This window comes from Zingiber officinale, unplaced genomic scaffold (genome assembly GCF_018446385.1).
Source record: "Zingiber officinale cultivar Zhangliang unplaced genomic scaffold, Zo_v1.1 ctg167, whole genome shotgun sequence".
NCBI lineage: Eukaryota > Viridiplantae > Streptophyta > Magnoliopsida > Zingiberales > Zingiberaceae > Zingiber > Zingiber officinale.
Window position 1 is genome coordinate 785515 of NW_024589857.1, and position 18059 is coordinate 803573.

An 18059-nucleotide genomic window follows, 5' to 3' on the forward strand; every position below is an offset into this window, starting at 1 on the left:
TAATTCATAAACAGATTAGTTCATTTACACCCCTGGAGGGACGGTTACCTACTTATTCGTTTTATTTACTGTTTATTTGAATGGGGGAGGAGGGGGATGGATGAATAAAAGGATGAATCAATGTAGGTGCCGTTTCATCCTTTGTTCCCTTTCTTTTCTTCGTATATTTGACCCGGAAAAGAAGAACTAGAGCACAGGAACTTTCGAAAAGAAAGAGAACATTAGTTAGCGTTTTGATGGACGGATCAAAAACAAAGAAAAATTGAATCTCTATGTCTCTTATAATTTAGCGGTTCAAAAATATTTGTCAATCCAATCATTGATCCTAATATTTATCCTCCCAAGTAAACAGCCTCCCAGAAATTCAAAAAAAACGATAAATTGAGCGGCCCCACAACCCTCGCCGAACCCCACCACCCTTCGTGTCGTGTGTCAGGCTGCCAGCCGCGCTTATCGCCGCCGCTTCTCCTCTCTCATCGTATCGTTCCGCTCCTTCTCTTCTCTCTAACCCTAGCAGCGATCCGAGAAGCTCCGCTTCGATTCGCGTCAAACAAGACTTCCCGCTCAAGAAATGGCGTTGGAGTCGTCGTACCCGCAGCAGCCAAAGCTTCCTTCCTACTCGAAGATCGTCGTAAGCGAAGCGAGACATGTTTTGCCATCGAATTTCCTTTCTGAATCGCCGATGGCCGATGTTTATATTTGCTTCTTCGGCGTCTAAATTAAGCATTTGCTTCTTTTTTTGGGCTTCTTCGATGAATAGTCAACGACTGATGAGATAGAGAGTGCGAGGAAGCCACTTGTCGGTGGAGTTAGCTCTGGTGGTAGCTATTCAGTTCGCGCGGCTATTCTTCCGTGAGTTACACTTCCAAGTGTAGTTCCATCGTAGTAGGTGCAGTGGTCCATGCGTTTTAACCCTGTTTTCATGTTTTAGTATCTATATTCATATGATGAGTGTGATACACGGTCTATAACTTCATATTGCAAAAGAAAGGGTATTCAACGTGTGTTTTTCAAATGATAATTGTTGCCACTTTGTAAATAGATGGATTAGTGCCTTTTCTGGGAAGTATAAGAAAACATCGGCCAGATGCCCAAATTATTTCCACTATCATTATATCGTTACTATTTTACCATAATAAAAAGATAATCATGTTACTATTTTCAGTTCCTTGGTCTAACTTGACCTTGTATTTAATCCACAATTCATAAATTCATCAATCAACGAACGAAAATCTAATGGTCAGTTTTGTTGTATTTTAGTACTTGTTTTTGTGCATGGCTACATAATTTGTACATTCCATCAATTTGTTTTCTTTATTCTTGTGCTCTATTTTCATTGTTTGGATGATCAATAGGTTCTTATTCCCAGCTTTAGGAGGAGTGCTTTTTGGTTATGATATCGGTGCTACGTGTGGTGCTCAAATTTCTTTGGAGGTAGGATATACTATCTGACTTTTACGTCTGATACATTTGGAAGACCAGAAGTTGCAGTTGTCTTTATAATTATTTTATCTTGGTACTAAAGTTAAAGCACATTCTGCATTCTGACTACTATGAATTTTCTTTGTACATTCTCCTTGTCATTTAAACATTGCAGTCCATGAATAAGTGTTTTCTGCATCCTTTATCGAGCAAGAAAGTTTCTTTCTAACTAGATAAGCTTCAAAATGATTCGGAATGCTATGTAGTGTTGGAAGAAACAGAAAGCCGGAGATTTACGGGGTATTAGCTGAATTTAAACTACACTGAATTAAAGTCAACTTACAGTTGAGATGTCCTGAGCGGATAATCTCAAGCTGTCAGCAGGGGTTGGTGTGTCGAAGAGCGTCAGAGCGGAGTGAGTCGCCAAGCGGGCAGATCAGCCGAGCAGTAGGTCTGTGTTGCCGAGCGGGCAGATCAGCTGAGCTGCATGTTTGTGTTGCCGAGCGGCAGATCGGCTGAGCTGCAGGTCTATGTTGCAGAGCGGCAGATTGGCTGAGCTGCAGGTCTGTGTTGCCGAGCGGTAAATCAGTTGAGTTGCAGGTCTGTGTTGTCGAGCGGCAGATCGGCTGAGCAGCAGAGCAACTGAGCGGCTGGATGAGCAGAGGAGCCCGAGCGGGCGAACAACCGACCGGGAAGTTCAGTTCGTGAACAGTGTTGCCCGAGCAGGAAAAAGGACCGAGGCCTGCGAGAGTCGTAATTTCCTTGAAACAGATTCGCCCCTACCTTCGGCTGTGTTTCGAGGCTTAACTAGGGTCATTTGTTTTCCAGGATACAATGGTTGACTGTGATTCCCGTCAAGCACTGGTGGTCACAGCGAACTGAGTGACACCTGATTGTTATCATGGGCACTCTGCCGAGCAGGAGTTGCAGGACAGAGGAGGGGAATGAAGGCGGAGAGCTTTTGCTTGTGCGTGTCTGCGTGCGCCCTCTGCCTGTGATCGCAGCCTCCTTATATAGGAGCTCAGACCAATAGACAGTGTTAATGATCTTAATGATCATTATTCGCCGAGCAGTGAAACACCTATTGTTTCACTCGTTATCACTTAACCGTTTCAATTCTGCATTAATTTCGAATTTAATGCATCCGTTACACATCAGCAAAAGGTTTACGTGGCAAAACGTTGGTTGTTCCACTTGGGCAAATTTTGCCCCAATTGGTCCGGCATTCGGTGCCCGCAGGTCGTGCCGACACACAAGTCAACATGGTTAAGTACAATCCGGGCCCTGAATTTGCACTCCCCTCGCACCCACGTGTGAGAGAGAGTCTCTCCCCATGCATTTGTTCACATCCTTAATGCATGTGAATCAATATAAACCAACCAATATGCAAAGAAACTCCCACTGTGGGACTAAAGTCCCATTTACAATGGAGCTTCTATCTTCTTCCACCTCTTCTCCATTCACACATAGTCAACATGTAGCTGCTCAGAGTATATTAGGATGTTCAAATACAAGTTTTCAAGTTCTTAACAGGGATTAAACAATAGAGTTTTATGCATATTTGTTTCATTAATCTAGTCATCAAATAGTTATATAGTACTATATCACGGTTATGCTGGACCTATGGTAAAGAAACCTTTAATTTTGTTTCTCCATGTCCCCCCATTGTGTTTCTTACTTTCTTTTGATTGACAACTGCTTTCCAAATTGGTTTCCCTTCTCCCACCTACCCATAATTAGTATTGCCTTGTCTGTACTGTGTTCTCCGGAGTTCAGAGCTTCAATGCATTTAAGATCACTGTCAAATTCTGTTCGTCAGGGACATGTACCCCGGACTGATTAATGATAGAATTTTTTTTTTTTGCTTCTCTGGGTACTTTTAGCTGGTCTCATAGTACCAGTTGCAATAGTCTAACACTCTAACAATGTGTCAGAGACATCAATGGAATACTTTTGGATCTGTGGTCTGGAATTCATCTTAGAATAATATAATTTAAAGGTTGCTTTAGTCTTTTAGTATAGGAAAATTAGTAACATTTCTAAATATCCTAGAAAAATTTGTAATACGTGTCCTGAATGTGATACATGCCCTTAATGTGATATTATAGACAGTAGCTTAGATGTACATGCAACCATATGTGTGTGGATATGAGTGTGATACAACAATGTTTACTTTCGATTACATCAACTGTTTAGTAGTTGGTTTAGACAATAGATTGGCTATGGCCAAAATTATACACTTTTTGGGACTAGGTCATATTTAAAAGATGCACCCTATGCAAACAAGGTAAAAGGTGGGTCTTTTTCAGAGATCTAACCCTTAATATTTCTATGAAATATGAGTTGAAGTTGAATGGAAAATATATATAATAAACATCTATTATAATGATCTTGTGGCTTATGGTTATTCAATTTTCCTTTCAGTACAATTTGCTGAGATTGTGGTCTATTTGGATTGTGAACATCCTCCTGACTTGTGTTATGTCAATGTGCCTATTTTTTATTTCAGATAATCTTTTACCTATTTTCTTTAAAGTGGATTTAATGGATGAAAATAGGCAGACAATTATTCTGTGTTTTGTTGAATTGAGAAATTTTTCTATATTTCAAAATAGGTATAACTCAATTAATCTGCCTGTTCTTGTAGGTCTTGACAACCATAAAAGCATATGCTACAGTTTGGAAAGAAATCAATTTAGAAATTTATGACAATTATTGTGATAACTCAGACAAGAATACCTTCAATGAGCATGTTTCCTCGTATTCACTGCACTGGTTATGCATGAATAGCTAATACCATATTTGTATCTTCATACTAGCAAGCAATTGTCTTCTTATTGTTTTTTGTTATCAGACTGGACTGTATAGGTTGGTATGTTTGTAACTTCAATACGAGCCTAGATTCTTATACATCTATTTTATGGAATTTAGTTCTATTAAGATCTGTTTTTTTCAGTCACCAACAATAAGCGGGACAACATGGTATGATTTATCATCAGTGGAAATTGGTCTTGTGGTGAGTTCAAAGAAACTTGTTATAACTGTCCAATGATCTTATGATAATTGAAATCATTGAAATGTGAGTTAATTTGTGTTTTTTTGTATGAATGTCAGGTTAGTGGTTCACTTTATGGCGCTTTGATTGGTTCAATTCTGGCATACAACGTTGCAGATTTTTTAGGTCTCCCATCTCCACTAATTGAATTTGTTGTTTGTAAAACAATATCATCTTACTTCTAAACTAATTATATACTATGTGTTATTGAAGGGAGGCGAAGAGAGTTGATCCTTGCTTCTGTGCTATATTTTGTTGGAGCCCTGTCAACATCATTAGCACCGAACTTTGCCCTTTTGATTGTTGGACGTTTTTTTTATGGTATAGGAATTGGATTGGTAAATCAAGTCACTTGTGCAGCTATGATTGTTCACTTCTGTTCTCTTCATTAGCTCATCTGTTTCCTATGCCTTTGTTTCCTGTGCTATCCAAATTGATAAGAATCTTGAAACTCTATTTTGATATGGGTTTTTCTATTGACATGGTTAGAATTTTCCCCTCAGCCATATTATTTTACCATAGCATCCATCTATTTCATTACTATATTCCCATGATGACTTTTTACCTGGAGTATTCTATCTGCTAGGGAAGAATCTCCAGAAAAAGTTAGTGATGGAGGAAAGGAAAGAAAAAGAAATGGAACATATAGGCATAGTTTCGTAATTCTCATTTGCTTGTCCTCAAACCGGGCTCTTGGTTCCCTTGCCTCTTGGGCATACTATGTGACTGCCATATATAATGGGATTAGTTTTTATTCTATTAGATGGTTTAAGGAAAATCAATTTTATTGATAAGAAATTTGGATACTCACAGGAAAAAAATCCTTTAGCTAAGATAATTTTGAGGTTCATCTAGGATAATCGCCAGCAAAAATAATGAGAACAATTACCATTTGGTCCAGATATATAACATAGAAAGCTGCTCTATTTGTTGCAACTGATATTTTATTGCTCTAGTGGTTGATAGGTATTCACAGTGATCAATATCTAAAACTTCATGCTGGAGAGTAATCTCCACTACTATGTATATTTCCATCGACTGAGATACTAGAATTTAGCTCTTGGCTTTTCCAAGATTGTGGCATGGGTACAAGATGCAAAATGTGGGTCTCAGCATATTATGGTTCGGGTCTCTCATTGTCAAAGCAAAGCCTTATTGTTGCAGTTGTGTAGATTCATTGACGACTTATTGCAGTTGCACATGCTGCTCATTGTGACTGCATAACTTGTTGACCAGTTTTTCTGGCCTCCACATTAAACTCCCTTACCAATAGTATAAGCAAGTTTCAACTACTGATACTATAAGTATTGCTTGGATAGAGACAGATTGTTTGACTCATTGTAATTTTTATCATTGCTACATAACTTATTGTTATGTGAGGGTCTTTTCAAGACTGATAACATATAAAGCATAATTAATCTATGCAAAGTTAGTTAGCAACCTGTGCACAAGCTGACATTTGAGTAGGAATCTAGGAACAATTAGCCCCCAAAAAGAAGAGGTGAATCTTACTACTGCAGAATGGCAGGAGAGGCTGATATTATGGCTGGAAGCATAATTGAGGGAGCATGAAATAAAAATTTACGAAGGGGAGCCTTGGCGTAACGGTAAAGTTGTTGTCATGCGACCTAGAGGTCACGGTTTCTAGTCACGAAACAACCTCTTGCAATGCAGGGTAAGACTGCATACAATAGACCCTTCCCCGGACCTTGCATTGGCGGGAGCTTTGTGCATCGGACTACCCTTCCCTTTCTTTTATTAGGAATTTGAAATTCAAGTAACAATGTATGAAATTTGGGAGAATGTGAAGTCTTTATTAAGTTGTCATAGTGGTAAATATATAGGTGTTTTGTTGTGTAAAATGTAAATGTATTCAATGCCTTACCCATGTCATGCTATCAATTCTTTTTTTTCTACTCTTATTTAGCACTGCAATGCAGATAGTATACAACACAATGTTGTAAACAACAGTTTGTCTTTGTCATTATATTCTTCTTCAAATAAATTTAATCTCTTTGAATACTATGAGATCGACATCTTGCATCACCGGAAGAGTTAATTTCTTCTGAGTCAGGTTCTATTTCTGTAGGCTATGCATTCTGCTCCAATTTATATTGCAGAGACTTCTCCGAGACAAATTCGAGGCATACTTGTTTCTATGAAGGAGTTTTTCATCATCTTAGGGTTGCTTGTAAGTTTAGATGGGTTAATTGACATAAGACCAGTTTAATCTCAGGATAATTATGGTGCTTGCTTCCATGTAGTTGGGTTATACGCTTAGTAGTATCTATGTTGACTTCGTGGCTGGGTGGCGATATATGTATGCTAGCAGTGCTCCAGTATGCCTAATTATGGGAATTGGAATGTGGTGGCTTCCACCGTCACCTCGCTGGCTGCTTCTGTCTGCCACACAGGGCAAACAGGACATCACAACCATAAAACAGTTAGCTGTTTCTTGTTTTTGCCGTTTGCGGGGTCAAGCTACTGATAGTTCATCTTTGCAAGAAGTTGATTCTATTCTGGATGAATTGCGTGCGGATCTTGAAAAGCAGGTTACAATTGGTGAGATCTTTCAAGGAAAATGCCTTAAAGCCCTCATAATTGGTGGAGGACTGGTCTTTTTTCAGCAGGTTACTGGAATTTCCTTGTTTTTGAAACACACTTTCATAAGGCTATTTCTTTTTAGTGGTCAACGTTATTAAGCACAAAAAAGATGAGCATTTGGTAATAGCTTACTTCTATGTCTGATCAGGTGACAGGGCAACCAAGTGTCTTGTATTATGCTGCCACCATCCTTCAGGTATTCAATCGTGATCCCAATCAAGGGTTGGGAAAACAGAATATTAATTTACATCTTTGCCTATTTATTGTGTCAGAATGCTGGATTTGATGCTGCATCTGATGCTACACGCGTCTCAATTCTTATTGGTCTACTAAAGGTAAGAATCTTTAAAATTATTGCAGATGTAATGATGCTCAATCATTTCTGTCCTACAGAGTCACAAGCATTTGTAGACTCTTGAGTAAATAATAAGTTGAGCCCTTTATTAACGACCCAAGTTTATGGCATAAGTCATTTGCCTAATCAAATCTTTAATACACGGCACAAGGTAAATTTAGTATTCCAGGTAATGAACTCATTCTTGTTTTATACAACTTTAATATTCCTGGTAATGAACTCATTCCTGTTCTCATTGCTTCATTAGTATGCGTTGTCATTCCTTATATTTAAGCATGCTTGAATCAAGGAGTTGCATTGTTCTGATTTCTGTATAATAATTCCATATGACCAAACTAGAGATAAGTTCCTTTCCAAGCAGTTACAAGCGATCAAAATCTGTGCAATTTCTATGCCAAAATGTCGAAAATTGTTATGCAAAATTGTTGAAGTTCCTAGTTAGAGAAGCAAAGCACAATTCCGACGCAAAAAATGTGGACAATGAATGTGAACAATCTTTATATTTTTTCCTTTATGCATAACAAAATGCCATCTTCCTTAGAATTAAACGTTGTATTCCTCACAGTAATTATTTTTGTTGAGGTAGAGTCAATTGACGCTTGGGCCTTCTGAACTAAACTCCATTTCAAACAGAATCAGATGTGATTTTTTTTTCATGTATTTAACCAGCAAATTTTCCTTCTTTTAGTGTTGTCTTTCCTTTTTCTTGCCAAGGGATGTCTTCCTTCCTCATCTCATCAAATTTCTTTAGATTTCCATAAGTTAAATATTAGCATGTGATTTACTTATTCATAGTCTATTCATGACTGTGCAATAAATTCCTAAAAATGTTAATTTTGCTAAAACATATGTGATTTGGTCTAGGTGGGCCAATTGAAGATTAAATCAATTAGCAATTCCATGCAGAACTCCTGTGCCACCTGGCAAACCTAACCAACCCTGCATAGTAGATGTGATGTGGCAAAATGTTAAATGTGCTTACTATTTTTATTCAAAGTGATATTCTGTTGAAATAATAACAGAATATATTCCTCTGTTGGGAATACATCAAGTCAGCTCCTTGTTATGTCTTAGACTCTTAGTTACTCAAGAACCTGGAAAATTTCATTCATAATTGTTTATTATTGATAATCATTTTGTGTTTAAAAACTGATAAGCATTTTTTTTTGTCTAAAGTTTACCACATTTTTTTTTGGATGAAACTTGTACCTTTTGAAATTGGCAGCTAATCATGACTGGAATTGCTGTTTTTGTGGTGGACAAAATTGGCAGAAGACCAATGCTAATTGGAGGTGTTAGTGGAATGGTAATGTCTTTAAAATTTTGATTTAAACATATCCAGTTCATATTACAAAAACATATCTATTTGTACTTGAGATAGTTTTTACAGATTTTCTCTAGGCTGTTGTCTATTCACTAGTGTATTTGCTTGAGTTTGGCTTTCACATTACCTGAATGATGAGATATCTAGCCATAATGGTCTTTCTTCGATGGCTGATTTTCTGAGCATATGTTTCATTACTTCCATATGAAATTGACTTTGTTGAAAGGTCTGCTAAGTTAGCGCTCTGACTGAGAATGTAGCTGAAAGTAGAAAGAAGATGCACAAAGTCGAAATCACTAGATAATTCATGGCCATTGGACGAACTAATAATTTGTCCACCTGTACTTTTGCCTCTTTTATAATCAACAACAGAACTTTATGTTTGGGACCTCAAATTGCTTGCCATTTGAATGTTGGTTTACTTACTGTAAGATTTAAATCGCTCAAATTTACGAACCAATCTCATGACAATCTTTGGTTGAATTGGTATGAGCTATATAGAACAATATCTAAACCTTCAGAGTATGTGTGGGTAGTGTGCTATGCAGCAGCGAACCCACCCCACAAAACAATACCAAGTCTTTCTGCTTCTCCTTAAATCAAACCTGACCCTCAAAAGCTCTATTCATCTAATTCACTTTCATTCTATAATCATTTAGTTTGGAGTCAGAGTTCCAAGACCCTCTTGTGTGTCTTAGTTTCACTGCAACACATTAGCTGTTTTTCTACTTCAACTATTTAAAACTTGAGTCCTTGTCTTATCACATTTTTAATACAATTATCATATGTTGTTTGACTTAGTAGAGTAATCAAAGTTTTCAAAATATAGTGGGTAATCATTAGATATCACACTAGCTACAGACGTGTTATAATATGATATTCTCTAGGTACAAGAAACTTTAAGGAATGAGTGATGGACAGAGCCGGCCCTAGATTTTGAAGGGTCCGGTACAAAAAAAAAAAAAAAAAAAGGCCTTTGTATTCATATAAAAATAATAAAATTGATGCTATAAAAAATAATTTTATTAACAAAACACGTAAACTAAATTTATATTTAGGAATTTTAAGATTTTGGTAGAATAAGGCCGATGAAGGAGGAAGAAAAGGACCACTTGACTGCCTCGTGCATATTTTCCTTTTTTTATTGGACACTTTTACAAAAAAAAATCCATAATATTTTAGAATTTATATTTAGATCCTTTTTAATTTATTTTTTTCGAACACAGACTTTGTTAGCATTTATTTTTAAAATATATAAAATTACAAAAAAAAAGTGGGCTCCACCTTTTTAATTTAATTTTTTTTCACTGAACATGTTTTTGTTAGCATTTACTAAAAAAAATATTAAAAAAAAAAATGGGCCGAGCCAGAGGTGGGCCCTGTGCACCGGCCCCACCTTGACCACCCTAGGGCCAGTTCTGTGATGGAGATAGAATGTCGAGAAAGATGTATGAAATTAATATGTATGATAAAATAAAAGATGTTATTATTCAGCAGCAATTAGATAAAGCCTAGAAAATGATAAAATTAAAGAAGATAGGTAAGTGCATTGTCAAAGATGAACTTTCATAAGAAAATTAACTTAATAAGACTTACAGATATAAGGTGTAAGAGATGATCACAAAACTATATTCCACATAACTAAAGCATGTTATAGACAACGCACCTTTGCATCTAATACATGTGATATGTCTCATTTTGTCAAATTTTGAGGGTGAACATGCCGTTTTGGATCATCAACAACCTTGTGAAGGGCAATCTCATTGGGAAAGATAGAAGAGGGTTTGATGATGCCTGATCAAATAAAACTTGTGCAATCCATCTCTTATTCAGTTAAGCTTACACAATTCATAACTAAGTAATCAAGACCAATATCATGTGCAAGGTTGGACTTCTTTTGCTATTTTTAATTGTATTTTTCTATAGTGAAAAACTGCCAACTATAACAAGGTATCTATATGTTTAAAATAAAAAATGTCGAATAGTTATCTTGCTACAGATGATCGGATGAATTGAAAATTGAATGTGAGACTCCTTTTTTTATTTTTGCTACAACTTTGTCATGTTGCAGGCAATCTCTTTGTTCCTTCTATCCACTTACTACACTTTGTCGAAGGATTTACCATTCATTGCTGTGATTGCTTTACTTTCATATGTTGGCTGTTACCAGGTATGTTTTATTACCACTTAAGCATTATTGGAATAGATGTTTTTAGTTTCCCTGACTTATTTACTTATTGAGTATTAACTATTGTGATTGGGGCTTGTTTATTATTCTAACTATTTCACAAGGCCAATTTTTTTGAAAGGCACAATTAAGAAGTGTCGGACCAGAATAATCTAACACACACAGCCACAGTGGGGTATTCAATAGTATGCTAAAATTAATTTTAACCTAACACAGTCAATTTTATCAATCATGTTGACAGTCTTGTATTAAATTTAACTTGATACATACAAGATAGGCTAGCTAACTTGGTTCATGAGATAAATGCTATCACACTAATGGATACTCTATCACAACGGAACATAAACAATGAGACAAGGAATTCAAGCATGAAAGAGAAAAAGAACAAAATTATCAAGATGCAATGTTTTAATACGTTGGTAGTGACTCTATCACCAATTAGTCTACATCAACTACCCAAAATCCTGAGCCCAAAGTAGATACAGTTGACACCTTCCTACAGGTGCTGTATTGATAGGTGAACCAAAGACCCAACAAGAACACGAGTTTATTGAACATATCGAGCTTGATTGAATGTTTAGGCCTACTATTTAGGATTGCAACATTCATTAAGATGTATGGGATAACTTGTACCTAGTTTAGGTATGATAAAGGTCACCTTATACTCACCCCTTGTATACTACGAATCGGAATTTTAACTTTCTAGTCCATTGACCCAGTTTCATATGCAGACACCTCTTAATTGCTCCCTCCCAATGAAAGTTTGATTGCTTAGTTGTACTACATTCTGATCTAAGCAAAGTTATGCTTCATATTGAATCATATTTCTGCAGGTCTCATTTGGTCCAATTGGCTGGCTCATGATTTCAGAGGTTTTTCCATTGAGATTCAGAGGGCGCGGGCTAAGTATAGCAGTGCTGGTTAACTTCACCTCAAATGCACTGGTGACTTTTTCTTTTTCGCTGCTACAGGTATTGATTACTGAATGCTTTAGCCGAGTACCCATTGAATGCACTTGATAAACCATGGTTAGCATGAATCACGAACGAATGTAGGAGTTAAACCATGGTTAGCTTTGGCGATGAGTGTATTGTCTTGGCTTAAGCTTAACACATGAACTGATTTCGTTGGATGTTTTACTAGAAGTGTTTGTGCTATGATATAACAGAATAGAGTCGTCATTTCGACTGCCTGCAAGCTTAATCTGCAAAATATGGCTTTCGGTTTCGAATCGCGAATGATAATATCGCGTCTTTTCATTATTTGGCATTTCTTTCTCCAATGTTAAGATGTATTGAGATAAACTGCCTGACACTATATTCCGCTGATTGCAGGATTGGGTAGGAACTGCTAGCGTCTTTGCAGGCTTTGGAGTTGTTGCGACCGCAGCTCTCGTGTTCATATACTTCACTGTCCCTGAAACAAAGGGACTCACTTTGGAAGAGATTGAGGCTAAGATTATTTAACTCTTCACTGCAACCTTCAAATAAACGAGGTTATTGTTGGTAAGTTAAAAGCTCTACGTTCTTCTGTCGTAGTGTGGAACCATTTCAGAATGCGAAGGCAACTATGCTGATGATGGGTAGAGAGATTTATGTTGCATTTCGACTCGGATGGGGAGTGGATCCACGCCGGCATTACGGCTAGTAGTTCAATTCAAATGTTGATTTATGTAAATCGACAAAATGATATTTTTTTTAAAAAAAATTAAAATAATGTCCTATCTTATATTTTGTATTAAAAATATTTTTTTTATTTCAATTGTAATATAAGTAGATATTTTATAATTGTTACAATATAAAATATATATATATTTATTTTAATTAATTATTATACAAAAGTATTATTATATTAAAATATTTTTTTTTATCAATTTAATTAAAATTGTTTACATTTTATTAAAATTATTTTAAATGGATTAAAATAATTTTAAAATAATTATAGTAGTTATTTAGGTAATTGTTACCATGTTAAACCAACTTAATTAAAATTGTTTAAATTTTATTAAAATCAAAATTAATTTAAATAATTGTAGAAACATATTAGGTAGTTAGTATTGTATTAAGGTTACGTTTGGTTGAGTGTAATGTAATCTAGCTTGTAATGTAATCAAATTTGTAATGTAATGTAATCTTAATTATATTACTACGTTTGGAAATGTAATATATGTAATATTTGATTATGATTACATTCTTTTGTTTGGTATCTATTATTTTTGTAATCCAGATTATATTATATTACAAGTTTAAAAGTGAAACAAACAAAATAATCTGTCTTGTAATGTAATCAGGATTACATTACAAGGCAGATTACGCCCTACTAAACGCAGCCTAAGTGTTATAGCGGTATAGCAATTATGTATTTGCATTAGGTGTATAGTGGTGTAACTATTAGAAGGAAAAAAATGATGAGGTAATATCGAATTTGGGATGACTCATTTGATTTTATGGAAATTTTTCATTGGTTGCTAGAGTAAATGGGAAGTGCTAGTGGCGAGGTGTTTAGAAGTTCAACATTTCGTGAATGTGTCTCATTTGAAGAATTTTTTTAATAAATATGTCATTAGGGATTAAATTGTGAATGTTTGGATGATAATTTGATATTTGATAATTTAACGTTCTTATGTTAAGGTGTAACAAGAGAGTAGTCTAAGAGAGCAGTCGGACACTATCCTTAATTGACATATTATGACTTTTTTTGACTTTTTAATTTTTAAGAAGGGATATTTTTTTGACTTTTTTTTAATTTTTGCCTTTTATAATTTATGTATTAGTTTTAGTGAAAATATTATATAAACTTCAAAATTCAAAAGTGACAAAATAGATTTAGGGTCCTTTAGTGGTAGAATTAAGAATGATAATGAATGAATTTAATTTTATATCTTTTGTTTTCATCTTTATTTATTATATTCTTTCTCGTAGGATTTTTAATTTTCATCCTAATGTGTAATAGGATTTTCATTCTCATATTCATATCTATCATAGAATAAAATTGATGTCCTTAGTACTAATAATTTTTTTTCATTCTATCAAATAATCATCCTTCAATAGAAATATACTAGAATTAACATAATATTTCAATAATTTTTTTATAATAAAATTAATATAATAATATAAAAAGTATAATTTAAAAAATAGATTAAACGGTAATATCTAATTTAATTATATTCAATAAAAAATTAAACATCAATAAAATAGTATATATATCTTACTATCTTATTAAAAATCCCCCTCCTTTACTAATTAACTTTGGTGAAGTCTAAAATGAATTTACGTTAATATCCTTTTTTCTATTCACAATAAAAATAATTCCAAGGTTTATTAGTAATTTCATAAGCAAAATAATCAGTGATCTAGAGTTCGAGATTCAGCCATATTATTATGAATTTTTTTCATCATTAATTTTCTCTGGTTGTTTTATACTTTTCTTAGTTTTTTTTACTAAGATAAGTATAATATTAAATTAAATTAATTTTTTTTTATAGAGAAGTCGTAAAATTCAAACAATTCAGATTTTTCAAAGATCCAAATAATTCAGATTTTCAAAAATAAAGTATATTGTTCTATTCTCATACTTAATTTAATTATCTGATTATTTAATTAAATTTAAAAAACTTCTATATACCCTTCGTTCGGATAAAAAAACATATTATTCTGAGATAGAATATTATTTTATTTATAAATTAAAATATAATCTTTTTTTTAAATTTTTAAAAAGGTATCTTTTTAATTTTTGCTCATATTATTTATTTATTTAATTAATTTTAAGGGGAAAAAAAGCGCCTAACGACAGCGAGACTCGTGTTCTTCTGGACACCAACGTTAGAATAGCAGCAGAATCCCTACTTTTGAAGGCTAAAGAACAAATGTATGTAGCAACAAGAAAAAGATCTTTCACATCCTGTTCGTTGGATCACAATCCGCCGCTTCTTTTTTTTTCCCCTCGTATTTCTTTTTCGTTTTCCCAAATTAGTTTCTTTCTGTTTGTCATCGACGAGGCTCGAACCCAATCTCGAGATCATCTTTTTCATCGTCGTTGTTTATCGCTCCCATTATTTCGCAATTAAATATGAAATCATGAATCTGTGTGAATTTGATAATTTACAGAGCTGCATTCTGCAGGCCTCTGCATATAATCTAGCGGTGTGTGGATCCAGGTCACAGGAAGGCGGATGCGAGAGGCTTTTTTTGGCATGGAAGCGGTTTCGATCGTTCTTCCGTCGATGTGTTCTTCCCATTTGATCGAGGAGTGCTGGAAAAGGACAGGTTTTTCAGTTTTCTGTCCGCCTCTCTCGATTTTATAAGGTTTCGGAAGTAGAGTTTTTAATCTTGGGGTCGTCGTCCTCATTGGCGACGTTGGGTTTCTCTCTCCCCCCCTCATTTTCCGCATCCGGCAAAAGATCTCGCCTTTTGGTGGAGGAATCTCCCTTTTTCCCTTCTCTCCTTAGCTTTGTCGGAGAAAAAGGGCGGAAGGTAAAAGGTGGGGTTCGAAAAAGGTTCCCTCTTTCGGTGGGTAGGTTCTCGTTCTTAAGCTTGAAGATTTCCTCCTCTGATTTGTTTCCATCGGATCGGAAGCGGAGATTAGATCATTGTTTCATTTGTTCCGTTCCTTTCTAATGTCGAATAATCTTGTTCTGCTTCAGATTTCTGGAGAGAGAGATAGTAACTGGGATGGCGGTTCTTCATAGAGGAGGAGGCGATCTATTGGGAGCTGCAAACCCTAGAACTTCTCAGATCTGATCCTCGGGAGCGGTCGGTCGTAATGCCGTTGAAAAGCCTCGCCCGTGAACTGAAGGAGAAGAGAGACGGCGGCGGTGGAAGCATGTCCAAAAGAGTGGTTCGCGAGGGGGGGACTCACGGCCGCGGAGGCGCCCTGCATCCGTCGCCGCAACCGACGAGGCTGGAACAGCGTCAGGGAAGGTGGGCAAATCTGCCGCCGGAGCTGCTGCTGGATGTCATCCGGCGGGTGGAGGAGAGCGAGGCTTCGTGGCCAGCGAGGAGGAACCTGCTCGGCTGCGCCGCTGTGTGCCGGTCGTGGCGCGGCGTCACCATGGAGGTTGTCAAACCCCCTGAGCAATGCGGCCGCATCACCTTCCCTATCTCCCTTAAGCAGGTCGCTTGCCCTTTCTCAGATTTCCTTAATTAAAATCTCTCCATTTGCCGCTCAAGTCCATTCTGTTTGTGTCTGTGATGATGATTCCTTCTTCGTATCTGAAAGCTTGAATTCTTCTTCTGATGTATGTTTGACAACAGCCTGCTCCAAGAGATCATCCAATTCAGTGCTTTATCAGAAGGGTGAGAACTACATCGACTTTCTGTTTGTATCTCGGTCTGAGCCCCTGTAAGCAAATTTCTCCAACTAAATGGCTGTTTCAAGGTTCTTTTCGATTGTTTCATCGTTTAGCTTAAGATGATCTACTGCCTCTAGCATCCAGTTCATAGAAGTTTTTCAATTCAAAGTTTGTTACATCGTAATTGCACGATTTGTTTCTCAGCTAAGTTGCGAATTGTAGTGATTGTCTTTGATGTTTGCAGCACTACAGGTTCAGAATGACAAGCTGTTGCTCGCAGCCCGCAAGATCAGAAGAGCCACGAGCATTGATTTCGTAATCTCATTGACCGCCGATGATTTCTCTCGGGCAAGCAGTAGTTATATTGGAAAAGCGAGGTGAGTAAAAAACAAATAGAATTCACAACTAAAATTTCATTACATTTTCCTTCCTGTTTCTCTAATGGTCATTAGAATCTCGATCAGGTCAAACTTTCTTGGAACTAAGTTCACAGTTTATGATAGCCAACCTCCTTACAATGCTGCAGTATCTTCAGGCAATAGTTCGAACCGAAGGATCAATTCTAAGCGAGTTTCACCGAGGGTAACTGCTGGCAATTACAATGTAGCTACAATCTCTTACGAACTCAATGTCCTCCGAACGCGAGGTCCGAGAAGAATCCAGTGTGCCATGAACTCGATTCCTGTATCTTCTATTGAGGAAGGTGGAAGTGTCCCAGCACCCTCTGGTTTCATTCACACTGTTAATGATCAACCCTCTGAAGTGCCGATCTTAAATGACAAGGAACCAGTAATACAATTTTCTTCCACCAGTCTCGCCGATTCATGTGTGTCTGTCCAGTCGTCTAACGATGCACCACTCGTTCTTAAAAACAAGGCCCCCAGATGGCACGAGCAACTTCAGTGCTGGTGCTTGAACTTTAGAGGACGAGTAACCGTGGCTTCTGTCAAGAACTTTCAGCTTGTAGCAGCAGTAGATTCTTCCCGCAACATCTCTCTAGCTCAGCAAGATAAAGTTATTCTCCAGTTCGGGAAGATAGGAAAGGACATCTTTACCATGGATTATCGATATCCACTCTCCGCATTTCAGGCATTTGCTATCTGCTTGACGAGCTTTGACACTAAGCCAGCGTGCGAGTGAACAGGTTGTCAATGAAGGTAAATTCATGTATTCATCCTCTCCAAACTATCTGCCGCCTTATATCTAACTTTACGATGCAAGAATATCAATTGCTGCCTTTTTTCCAGTTTGAGATTTTTGCAGAGGGAGTGATTGTGTGAAAATATTAATTGTGTGTAATATGCTTTCGTGCTTCATCGAGATGTGTCTGTTACTATCATAAACATAGATGAAGGTACTTCGTAAAATATGACATGAATGAGCTTTTACTAATTGAAGTGCAAATATGGATGCCATAGATTTCTTGTTCTATATTCCTTCTCGATATCAGGCTGATAGATGCTCTAGTTGCTTTTGTTCCTTGTTCTTTTAGAACCGCTTGCTTCCAGATGAACTTGGCTCGCCTTGGTTTTAGCTTCTGTGACCGATGTAACTGACTAAATTGTGCAGTTTCGCTCCTATCAAGTCATGAGTTTTTATTTCTATTTGTATCTTTGTGATATTTTGTTGTCGCATCTCCATCGGCATTGTTTGCTCGCTCTTCTGGAGTTTGTAGGTTCTTCACGATTTTCATTTTCTCCACCGGTTCTCACATACATGCAGAGGCTTTTGTACCTTCCTTTTTGGTGTGCATTTGCAATTGAATTCAGATATGTTGAGCTTGTCTTTTGCACTTCCCCCAATTCAAGTTATTTTGTTTCT

At 36.5% G+C, this 18059-nt stretch overlaps 2 protein-coding genes across 3 annotated transcripts; both read left to right on the top strand.

Moving 5' to 3' along the window:
- The first annotated feature begins 419 nt into the window (after nucleotides 1-419).
- LOC122036465 (D-xylose-proton symporter-like 2) lies at nucleotides 420-12703 on the top strand. Its single transcript, XM_042595784.1, has 14 exons — nucleotides 420-631; nucleotides 761-852; nucleotides 1356-1434; nucleotides 4379-4438; nucleotides 4537-4603; nucleotides 4691-4815; nucleotides 6567-6668; nucleotides 6742-7107; nucleotides 7230-7277; nucleotides 7354-7416; nucleotides 8662-8742; nucleotides 10832-10930; nucleotides 11782-11919; nucleotides 12283-12703. Exons 1-14 carry the CDS (start codon nucleotides 572-574, stop codon nucleotides 12412-12414), a joined length of 1512 nt encoding a protein of 503 aa, XP_042451718.1. The 5' UTR covers nucleotides 420-571; the 3' UTR covers nucleotides 12415-12703.
- A 2036-nt stretch (nucleotides 12704-14739) lies between these two features.
- LOC122036487 (tubby-like F-box protein 5) lies at nucleotides 14740-17630 on the top strand. 2 transcript variants are annotated; one of them, XM_042595818.1, is made up of 6 exons: nucleotides 14740-14815; nucleotides 15070-15213; nucleotides 15591-16060; nucleotides 16201-16288; nucleotides 16483-16615; nucleotides 16703-17630. In XM_042595818.1, exons 3-6 carry the CDS (start codon nucleotides 15710-15712, stop codon nucleotides 17376-17378), a joined length of 1248 nt encoding a protein of 415 aa, XP_042451752.1. In that variant the 5' UTR covers nucleotides 14740-14815; nucleotides 15070-15213; nucleotides 15591-15709; the 3' UTR covers nucleotides 17379-17630. The 2 variants fall into 2 exon arrangements, with proteins under 2 accessions (XP_042451752.1, XP_042451751.1); XM_042595817.1 differs by lacking the exon at nucleotides 14740-14815 and having other exon boundaries at nucleotides 14822-15460.
- The last annotated feature ends 429 nt before the right edge of the window (nucleotides 17631-18059 follow it).

Excerpts from the sequence above, each read along its gene's own strand:
- LOC122036465 (XM_042595784.1), top strand. The coding sequence starts at position 572 with ATGGCGTTGGAGTCGTCGTACCCGCAGCAGCCAAAGCTTCCTTCCTAC. Across the intron at positions 853-1,355 it reads GTTCGCGCGGCTATTCTTCC|GTTCTTATTCCCAGCTTTAG; the intron begins GTGAGTTACACT and ends GATGATCAATAG. Across the intron at positions 11,920-12,282 it reads TTTCTTTTTCGCTGCTACAG|GATTGGGTAGGAACTGCTAG; the intron begins GTATTGATTACT and ends CGCTGATTGCAG.
- LOC122036487 (XM_042595818.1), top strand. The coding sequence starts at position 15,710 with ATGCCGTTGAAAAGCCTCGCCCGTGAACTGAAGGAGAAGAGAGACGGC. Across the intron at positions 16,289-16,482 it reads GTATCTCGGTCTGAGCCCCT|CACTACAGGTTCAGAATGAC; the intron begins GTAAGCAAATTT and ends TGATGTTTGCAG. Across the intron at positions 16,616-16,702 it reads AGTTATATTGGAAAAGCGAG|GTCAAACTTTCTTGGAACTA; the intron begins GTGAGTAAAAAA and ends AATCTCGATCAG.